At 32.2% G+C, this 11,218-nt stretch overlaps 1 protein-coding gene across 1 annotated transcript; it reads right to left on the reverse strand.

The window, feature by feature from the left end:
- Positions 1-354: 354 nt before the first annotated feature.
- On the reverse strand, positions 355-8,247 carry LOC130798019 (probable sugar phosphate/phosphate translocator At1g48230). Its single transcript, XM_057660845.1, has 10 exons — positions 7,921-8,247; positions 7,676-7,825; positions 6,049-6,156; positions 5,184-5,215; positions 5,049-5,099; positions 3,489-3,550; positions 3,149-3,410; positions 1,675-1,940; positions 1,429-1,526; positions 355-781 (listed from the first exon to the last, which is right to left on the reverse strand). Exons 2-10 carry the CDS (start codon positions 7,757-7,759, stop codon positions 611-613), a joined length of 1,134 nt encoding a protein of 377 aa, XP_057516828.1. The 5' UTR covers positions 7,760-7,825; positions 7,921-8,247; the 3' UTR covers positions 355-610.
- Between the last annotated feature and the right edge of the window lie 2,971 nt (positions 8,248-11,218).

The raw sequence follows: 11,218 nt of genomic DNA on the forward strand, positions 1-11,218 counted from the left end.
AGATTATTGTTTTTGCGTCTAAAATAAGCGTTTATAAACTTAGCATTTTGTTATTGTGCTCGAAAATGGATCCTAAGCCCGCATTTCCTTACAACCTTGTGATAGAAGAACCTCTTATAGAAAGGATTAACTTCATCTCCCCTTGCAAGTAGAGATTTTCAAACCTACCCTAACTTGAAGCAAAAAACCTTGCTACTTTGAGCTTGAACCAATGTTTTTTAATGTTACAAAATATAATTGGTTCAAGCTAAAATACCAAAATCACAAAACCAAGTGAAATCAAGGTCTTGATCAATCACGAACTTTGATCATCTAATATGAACATTTCATCAAACCTATTAGACTATGAAGAAATATTAGGCACCAATGCCTTTAGAAACTTGAGTTGTTTCAATCAAATGAATTGCTACAAGATATCCTGAATTGTTACAAATGAATTGCCCTACAATTATGTCCTAAAAAATGGAAGCAAAAAAGAAGCATCTTGGTGTCTATAATAAACTTGATATTGTATGCCGCTTTTTATAGCTCCTAATCTTCTCTGCAAAGTGGGGGTGGGGCCATAGGGGAATACTATCATCGTCATTCTAATGAGTCCCGCATCATATATTTAAACCTGAGTACGTCCTATGTGAGACAGTCTTGAAGATGATATTAAAGGAGCTTCTTCATCAACCATCTTTTCGGAAGTTACATTGTTTGCTCCACTGCTTCCACCAATTTTCCCATCATTATCATTAGGAACATAAATATCAGATGGCTTCTTTTCAAATTTCCAATCCTGCATCAAACAAATTATAAGAAATTCAACACGTTATGAATTACGATATCATCAACAAAAGTGGTTACAAAAAGGGTAACTGGGCGACCAACTTGACAAAAAAAAATGAAGAAAATTTATTTCGAAGGAGAATCGCACAACAGTCTGAAACTAAAGTCCGCCACTATTGACACTACTAATAAGTGACATTTTCCCTCATAATATGTCACTATCAATACAATCTCAAAGGGACAGAGGGAGTAATGATAAGTAGTTGTATAAGACTATTAGCTAAAACAATGCAGCGATTTCAAGAACTATAAACAAGCATTTCATGTTGAAGACATCTAAAATCAGCAAAAGAATACGCAAAATATAGTAGATTAAATTTGAGATGGGAATAGAATGAATTTAACAAAACAATGAACACAAAACTCGATCTTAGTAAAAGAAAAACTGTTTACAAATATAAGGATGTGAATTCAAAAGCAATACAAATGACATGAAAACCAAAGAGTTCTTCAATTGTAAAACTCCGAAAATTTTATTGCTAGAGAAAAATGCCCAAATATACCAAGAAAATGCTCATAATGTAACAGAAGGCCACAAAAGATGAAAATAATTACAAGACAATAAAGCCAAATCATTAAAGATTAAAGAAGCAAAACCTTTGCTGCTCTATCCGAAATTCTTTCAGGGGTTGCTGGTTGAGATGAACGGACATCTTTTACCTTCAAATAGTTGTACATGACTACGCCAAGAAGTGCTGCATGGTTGAAACAAAAAAAAATCACGAACAGTGGAATATAAGAGGAAAATTAAACACAAAGTTATAGAGAATGGAAACAGAAGGGAACAATAGATCCATTTTAAGCTGCCTAATAACATTAGACAATGTTAAACAAGAATAGTACCAACTGCATAGCCAATTATATTGAGTCCTGTGATGGTTGACTCCGGGAAAATAACTGTTGAAAGAGCTATCAGAATCCAGTCTTTTAACACACCAGCAACACGGATAGTAACTGCCCCAGTTCTACCAATTACCAAGAAAATTGAGAAGTTCAAGGCCAGAGCACAAACCGCATTGGAGAAGAAAATCCAAAAATTAAACTGTATACGGGAAATATCCGTTTGCGGCTGCTCCAGCATATACCACGGTATAAACAAAAACACAAAGCTGCATTGTAAAAGAATGGTCGAGTTAGATTATTAGCATATGCCAAATCTAGTCTCATTAATTTAAATGAGCAAATCTAAGAAAAAAACAGAACTGCCAATACAAGTTCGGTCTTGAAGGCCAATAGTCTCAACCATTTAAACAGCTAGACAAAAAATTACAAAAAAAAAAACTTTTTGTGACCCATCCTGAACCCTTCGGTAACTAAACCACACAGAAACAAAATTACTTTGCTATACAAGTTCAATGCCGGAAATTTGTCTGTTTTGAAGTTAAAAAAATGGAAATTTGTATTTAATATATATCACAGGCGGAGAGTCAATGACAGAGAAAATGATCAGAGGCTGACACATTATTATGTACACACTCACAAAGCATAACTCCTATTACATTGTCTTCACTGAGCATTGACCAAGTAAATCGTGTAATGCCAACATGAAGTATCATTGGACCATTGCAAAGACAGAGGAGTACCATTACCTTCTGATAAAGGCTAAACTCCTGTAAAATTTCTTACAACGCTGTATATATGCTAAAAAATTGAGCTACATTGACACATTAACACCATATGGTTCTAAATTGACCAAAAATGACATTAACCACCAACCATGTCCCATCTGAGCGCATTTAAGCACTACTTAGCTTGATTTACGCTTATTACAAAGTGAACTAAAGAGCCCTAGAAAGCACTAAACATTTTATGCAAAGTATCTAATAACTAAATAAATAAAATGATATAGTAAGATGAATTATAAATGACCAACTATCTTAACAATTCAAGAAAACCAAAGTTGATCATAAGCTAGTAGTATGGCTCCATAAACATATTTCTCTTTAAATATAATAGTTTACATGATCTAGAAATGCCTTTGTGAAGCTACAAACAAAATCAATGCAATAAGAGATGAAGTATACAGCCATACTTGATATAAAGGAAATGACCTTGTCAAAACCTTTTCCAATAAAGATAGAATAAACGGGTACTTCACAGAAGATCCATAAAAACCTTATCCATCTTACTGGCAAATAGGAACCTTTGTCAAAAGTAATTACCTCCAATCTACAGTTATCTCTAGCGAATATCAACTAGTTAAATTGACATTCTAAAAGAACAGAAAATAGTGCTGCCAGATAAAGTACATCAATAACTAACTTTAGGACACATTTAAGACAAAAACAGCCAAAAAAGAACCTATCAGAATCCATACCTGCATGGAGCTATGTAATACAAGCTAGTGATGGGATTTAGATTCAAGCCCTTCTTCTGGAGGAGGACTTGAGTCAAGACCAGCCTAAGTGCCTCTGCAAAAATCCCAGTGACCTGGTATAGTGTGCCCACGATGTTAAAATGGATTTCCCCAAACGAGGAAATGACAACTCCAACACTGACCAGCACCATGTTCAAGAACACATCACACCTTAGTTTGTCAGTGCCACACACAACAGCCATGAGAAATGTAGCCACGGGCACTGCACAAGGATCTAGTTAAAAAAGGCAAAAGTAAAACAAGTAAACGAACTTTCATTTGATGTATTCATTGCACATACTCAAGGCTTTAAGCATTTGAATGAACGCCACAGAGATATGCAAATAAGCAGTGTTTCCAAACCTGTAATGAAATAAAAAGAGAAAATTTTGAATATTCTTGGTTGGAATTACACAAAGCAAAAGAATATATAAAAAAAAAACTGAGATAAGATTGAAGACCAAGAAAATGAACTAGATATCAAGCAATTCCAAGCAACATACTAATATATATCACCTCTATAGGTAGCCATTTTAAACAATGGGCTTCGCGGTGAACACCTAAACATATTTGGCCCTTCTAAAAGTAGAAGTATCGAGAAACTATTGACTCCCTCACCAAAGAACATCTTATCCCCATACATACCATTACCCTAATGTCATTAAGTGGCTCCCAACTAGGGTGGGGTTTGGGAGGGTTGGATGTACACAGTCTTACAATGTTAATCATAAAACTAACAAAGAGTTGTTTCTGAAAAGAGGATCTTATCCACAAGTTTCATCAATACTTTCGCTAATCCATTGGACTCGCATAATCAACGGTCGCTATATAAAAATTTAGGCGAGCCCTAATCAGAGTCGAATTAGGATTGAGCTAAGAGGCTACCGAAACCTGAAATTAGAGTTTCTGAAAGAAAAAGCGGAAGCTTTTTATGATTTTGAGATTCGAGAGGATGAAGAATGAAGGATAAAAGATGTCAGATGAAAGAAATGAAGGCAAAGATAGATTTAGAAATAATCGATTGTGATGATGTCAATTAGGTTTTATGGGTTTTTGGAATATAGAAACAAAATAAGATTCAAAGATTGTTTATGGGTTGATGTTTGTGATGGACGAGTTAGGAGAGAAAAAGAAAAGGTTTAGGGATTCGAATATGTGGATGATAAATTAGGGTTAAGGTTCTTTTTTATTTTTGGTTATGGCTAGAAAAAAATCTAATAAAGAAATCTTTATGGGATTTTGTGGTAAAATAGCAAATGAATGGTGAGTGAAGGAGTTGGCGTATGGAAAGTTTGATAATGAATGTCGAATGATGATGATTTAGATGAGATGAATGGCGGTTTTGTGATGGATAGATTCAGCAACTCCGTCTAAACTGCGAGATAATCACCACATTGCTGAATTTAAAAGTTTTCAAGAACACAATCAAACTTAGTTTGATTAGCATTAAATAAGCATGGACGACTCTATTCGCTCTTGATTCTAAAAGAGTAATTAGAAGCCGAACAACTTTTATAGCAAAAGGCACAATGGAGGTAAATAGGGGTGCGTAATAACTCAAGTAATGGAGACGAACCAAGAGAGCTATTGCAATATCTTCAGAAAAATAATCTTTGTGTTTTCACATTCAATTAACTTCCACATGTCAGTAGCTCTTACAATACAATACACATTTCAGGTTGTGGTATAAATCAATGACCAAAGGTGCAACATATATGTCTAATAAAAGAATACAATGAACTAAATTTCATGATTTTTAACAATTCAACATAAAAACCAAACGAAATATTGACAGAAAAGTTATTAAGCAACAAGTTCACCAAAAAAAATTATAAGGCAAGTCGAAGATGAAAGGGCTTACCATAGACTTGAAGCAAAAAAGGCACTTATGGGAATTACACATGTCACGTAACTGCCATAAAGATAAAAGTAAGAATTTGGATTTTAAAAAAAGGATCTTCTATTTAAGAATTAATAGTTCTACGATGTTACTCACATTTCAAATGTCATTTTCACAGGAGATACAACCTGCATAGAAAATAAGATGGGATCCCCTTAAAAATCTTGTTTTTTTTATTATACACGGGGTGGGGAGGAGAGGACATGACAGTCTAGGATGAGACTCTAAGACATCCCAAGTGGGAGAATGGAAAAAAAGAATCATGAGACATATACTAGAGTTGAACAAAGCAAAGAGATGATGCCACATCAGACACACTCCAAGTTAGCATCATACATTAAAACAAGAATTATTAATTAGCAATAAAGATGACTATTGGGTCTCAGAATTATCATTTTTGAGAAAAATGACTCAATCTAGAAATAGGAAGGAGGAAATTAGTAAGTACAACTCATTAAGAAAATATTTTTATTTCCTTTTATATCACATTATTCCACTCCACAATTTATATTTACAGAAAAAAAAAAAAAATACGAATGTCTTATTTATTTCCAATACTCCATTCACTTCAATCCTACCAAACAAAATTAAGATATTGAACAACTTCTAACGAATTCCCTTATCATTAGCAGTATGCATACAACTCCCAAGGTGATTATAATTTATAAATGAAGGAAGAAAGAAAAAAACCATGAGGTATGCAATGTGTTATGGCTTTAAAGGGTTAAACTTATGAAGACAATGTCGATACAAGTATAGAATTCAGGTGCAACTTTCTTGTTGGTACACATTTGACACAATTTAATTGTGAATACAAAATACTAGACATTAGACATTGCACGAAGAGTAATAGAGAACTAACAAATGACTCCATGCTTCGAATTATGGTACAAGTTATGACTATGAAAACTAATAACACCAAAAAATTGTTAGAGCAAAAGGATTTAATACTTATAAATACCTTAAAAACGCGAACAAGAAAGAATGCCACTAGTCCAGAAAATCCCATATGAACCATTGTTAGTGTTATGGGGAATGGAAAATTGAAGTACTTTGGAGAAAGGACCCACTGCAAATGAATTTCAAGAAAAAGTAAGAAAACCGATTTGAAGTTACCTAAGCAATGCTCCTCTACAAATAAAAAAGAACTATTTCCACATCGGTTGTTTATACACACACGTATATTCTATTACACGAACTAAAGCCAACAACACCATCATTGGAAGTTGTTAAGTAATTATCTTATAACTAGATAAACGAATGTATTGCACCATTTGTTAAAATTGAACATTGACATAAATTTATTATAATGATCATCAATTTATAACCAAGAATCAAGACAAATCAAGATCCATCAAATAAAATTATTACAATCAATATCAATCACTAAATATAACGTAACTTCAATCATTAGCAATAGATTGACAATCACACACATGCAAATATTTACGCGTCTTTAAGAAAATCTTTACAACTAAGACCAAGAACATTTTGCTACATCAGCACTAAAATGGGCGGAAAGAGTTTTATTCTGAAGCTGACACGTGGACAATTGGTTTTTTTTCTTTAATATATTGAATGATTAATGATGATTAACAATGATGGTTTAAGCTTTGATAAATCATTACATTATGTCATCCCAATGGCATTAAGGGGCTCCCATCTAGGGTGGGGTTTGAGGGTTGAATGTCGCAATTTTACCCAGTGATAACACTATTACACTAACAAAGATGTTGTCTCTGATTAATCCTTGGTAGCAAACAGCATGTGCAACTTCACAAAAATAAGAAGTTTACAAGATTAAATGAGTCACTTTAATATAATCCATTATAAATCAAAACCTAAGAACCATAAATCTTTGGCTCCAACGAAATAAGGGACAAAAGTTTGGATGAATCCTCCACAATATAGATACAGATTATATCAAAAATACATACTTGATTCGACAACGTAAACAACATGACATACATTCGATTGGTATTTGGTAAATATCCCTTTCAAACACAACATAGTTCATCAAATGGATCTTGGAGACCCACCAAAGCACAAAATTCAATTCAAAAAATAGATTCCTATTTGATGAGTACTTGGAGGCCCACCAAAGCACAAAATCCAGTTCAGAAAATGGATTCCTATTTGATGAGTGCACAATTGCGTGGATTACCTCACATAAACTTTTCCTTACCATAAAAGCTCAGTTCCTGTTAGTATTAATGATAAAAATTGGATCCTAGATGTAAAAGTGCATAAGGTACTCCATTTTCCATCGGAAGAAATGCGATTAACCAAATTTGCCCAATCAGGAATTGGTAACCCACGTCTAGTAGTGTAGAAAACAGGGTCTTGTGGATGGTATGGAACAAATGCCATAAGCTCAGGCATAAAACAAAAGCAGCTCAATTTGAGTGATGAATAGTATTAGTACGGCAATCTACGCCAGTGATATCAAACAAACAAGAAATAGGAAAATCTCTCAAAAGAGTAGTAAAATACTGTTTGCAGCTCATATGACATACAAATTTAGAAATGTCAAGTTAAAGAGATATAGTAATTGTGTACGATAGCTTCAGAAGAAAGAGAAATAATACCTTATTGTACAGTATAACTCCAGATGAAAGTAAAATGTAAATGAGCAAGTAGAGATAAGTGAGTGCAAGTGAAGTATTGATCATTTTGGCCAACTTAATTCTTACACAATAATCTTGGTCTTAATCTTGGTCATATTCCTAACAGCCAACCTGTAATCAAATTTCAAAACCAACATTATCAAACAATTTGACCAAAATTGAGAAAAAAATTCATGAAATTCACAGTGAAATGTAAGAACTCATACTAAAATTGGATCGGATCTTGATAGTACTGAGAACGTTAAGTTACAGGAATGGGAGCAAAAGTGACGATCTCGATTCTAGGGTTTTAGAGTTTGGAAGAAAAGAATGGAAAGGATTTGTGAAGGAATTAGAGAGGATCAGAAATGTAAATGCAGAAGGAAAGGAATGATTGGGGATGGAGAAGCAGATGAAGGACTGAGCCAGTGAATCGGTCGGTGAGTCGGAAGAGCATCCAACTTCACTCTCTATTCGACTGAGTAGTGCTGTGTGGGTGGGTCCTCGAGAAGGTGTTGAAATCCAACTGCCACATACTTTCTCGTTTCTTGTTTACTTGCGTCAAAACTAAGTTTTACTCTATTGATCATTTAATACGAGTACTATTTTGTATACACCTATTTTTATGAGAGACTATCTTTTAAAAAGACGACCTCAAAACAAAATATTTCTCAAACTAGTGTTCTGTAGGCAATGAAATTAAAAAATTCTGATTAAGTATTCATTTAAAAATATTTCTCAAACTAAGTGTTCTATAGGTAATAAATTTACTTATTTATATTTTTTGGTTTTGAGACTCCAAACCTCTAACTTTTGTTTTTGTTAGAAGTATTTCAAAATCATAATTTCTATACAGTTAGTCTCTTAAGAGACCGTCTCTTTAAGAGACGTATCTTGAGCTCAGCCCATTAAAGCTTAATGTTTACTTAACGTATTCTTAATGCCTACTTACATAATTCTTAATACTTACTTATCGTATCCTTAATTCCGACTTTCAATATCTTAAAAGTCTACTTACATCATTCTTAATGCCTACTTATAATATTTTTAAAATATATAATGAAAAAATATATAATGAACCGGACCAATTAGAGATGCTCTTTTCTCTATAACTATGTCATTTGCTAATTCATTTTAAAAAAAATATAATATGCTTATTTATTTTCATCCCTTAAAAAATTATAAAATACAAAATAATAATCATTCAAACAATAGAAGGTTTTTTAAGAAATTGCACATTATTTTTCCAAATTCAAGTATTCTATAAAAATAAAATAGGAAATAGGAAAAAAAAATTGTATTATATAATTTGTATGATATATCAAAAACTAAGTCATAAACAAAGCAAAAAAAATAATCAAGTTCTTGGATTACTTTGGTGCATATTTTTTTATTATATCCTTTGTTTTGCTTTTGAAAGAACCTATTAAAAAAATACATTGTAACAATGATGCAATGAAAAAACCTCATATTTAATTATATGACAATTCTAGACATGTATTATAGTGACTACAATGGCACATAATTATAGACTAGAAAAAGAAAAGTGTAATAAGGATTTTCTTTAACTTAGTTTTCTCATTATCAATTAATCACTATAAGCTTGTACATTGATATTCAAATCAATAATGAAAAATGACTAGCATTAATTAGGGTGTGCAAAAATATTCGATCTCAATACAAATATCCGGATTAAAATATTTATTAGAAATATTTGACGTCAAAATATCGGATAAATAGAATACTTGAATTTTGGAAAATATTTTTTAATAAACACCAAAGTGGGAATTTTTATCTTTTCTAACCCTAGTAAATCATTCAATGAATACGCATTAGACTGCCAAAAAAATTTGATTGTAAATAAAAAAAGAAAAAAAGTATATAAATTAAATATTTAAAAGCTTTTGAGTTAAACGGTGTTTTGAAGGGAGAGGGTGTAAGTTCTACTAATTGTCTTCTTTGAGGTAGGAGTAAAGTAAAATCAATCACTATTCATCTTAAACAAAACAAAACAATGAATCAAAATGATTTAGGAACTTTCTCCATGTAATAATTTTAAAAAAAAAAAAAAGTTGTAATTAATGGGCTAAAATAGACTTTTCATTTTAATAAACTATATAAAAATTAACTCACCAAACAAATTTTTAACGAAACCCATTTTGAAATAGATTTATCATACGCGTGTGATTTTACACATATTATTCTTTTTATTAACATACGTATATATGTTTTACTGTTTGACTGATGCATTGTATTTATGTCACATTTTTACTTCTTATATTATCCTATTATAAATGAATTCATATTGATATTAATATGTGTATATTGTGTCTTTTACTTCTTTAATTGCATTTTTAAAGCATAGTGGTGTTAAGTTATTTTTATAAGTCATGTATTAATTGCGTACTAGAGTGCTAAAAAAATACTCCCTCCTGTTCAGCTTATGTGTCCCATTTTTTTTTATGGTCATCCCTCCTGTTCAGCTTATGTGTCCCATTTTTTTTATGGTCAAGTCACTTTAATTGTTTCATTTCCATTTTTGATATGGGTTTTTGACTTTTATGCCCTTAGTAGCTTTATCCTATTTTCAATTATACCCTCCATTACCTATACCACTCTCTTTCCTACCCTTAGGGTCCCATTTTTAACTCTCCTTAAAATCCGTAAAAAGTCAAATAAGACTCTTAAAATAAATAGAAAGGACTAATATTCTGACAACACAAAACCCAAATTGGGCATTGCATGTGGACACCACCATTGAATCTTGGTTATTAAATGAATTAATTATTAAACTACTAAGTGATCACCTATCATGCTCCCTCATTAAAGAAACAACACAACATATACTTGTAGATCTAGTCAAACTTAACATAACATTAAATTCGAAGAGCCTTGTAGATCTATAGATTGGAATGCATTGAGCTCAACTGATGAAGATTATGTTTTAGTTGATTAGGATATTCTATTCTAGGTCAAGATAATGAGGTGCTTTAACAATGATGTATTTTATAGAAAGCAAAACATGTTCTTCTCCCTAACCCCTGCTTTCATCAGTTCAAGTTGAAGATTGCTGATTTTAGACTTGTATTCTTGTGTTTTCATCTGGATTTTATCCATCTATAGTCTGGTTTTTTCTTCACTTCAACCAAATCATGCATCATCTTCTCCGTCTCGTTCAAGTTCAAATGCAATTCTAGTTCCTCTGGAAAAATACAATCTTTATCCCATCTGCAAAAAGAACATCCTCATCCTTCAAATAAAAAACAAATATCAAGTATAATCTAAAAATAAGTGATTAACAATCGAATTTCAAGAGCTGACAAGCCAATTAGGGCAAGAATAAAACTTCTCTATAATTTTTGGACCCTTCCTAACCTTACGAAGTTTGGCATTCAATCGACGATGACAGTTGCAACATTTGAACTTAGCTAATTTGAGGAAGAACGTGATTTCTGCTGTGAAGACGCCATTGTTGACAAACTTGAAATGCTTTGGCAAATTGTAGATGAAAGAGAACACTTTTAA

This window comes from Amaranthus tricolor, chromosome 13 (genome assembly GCF_026212465.1).
Source record: "Amaranthus tricolor cultivar Red isolate AtriRed21 chromosome 13, ASM2621246v1, whole genome shotgun sequence".
Lineage (NCBI taxonomy): Eukaryota > Viridiplantae > Streptophyta > Magnoliopsida > Caryophyllales > Amaranthaceae > Amaranthus > Amaranthus tricolor.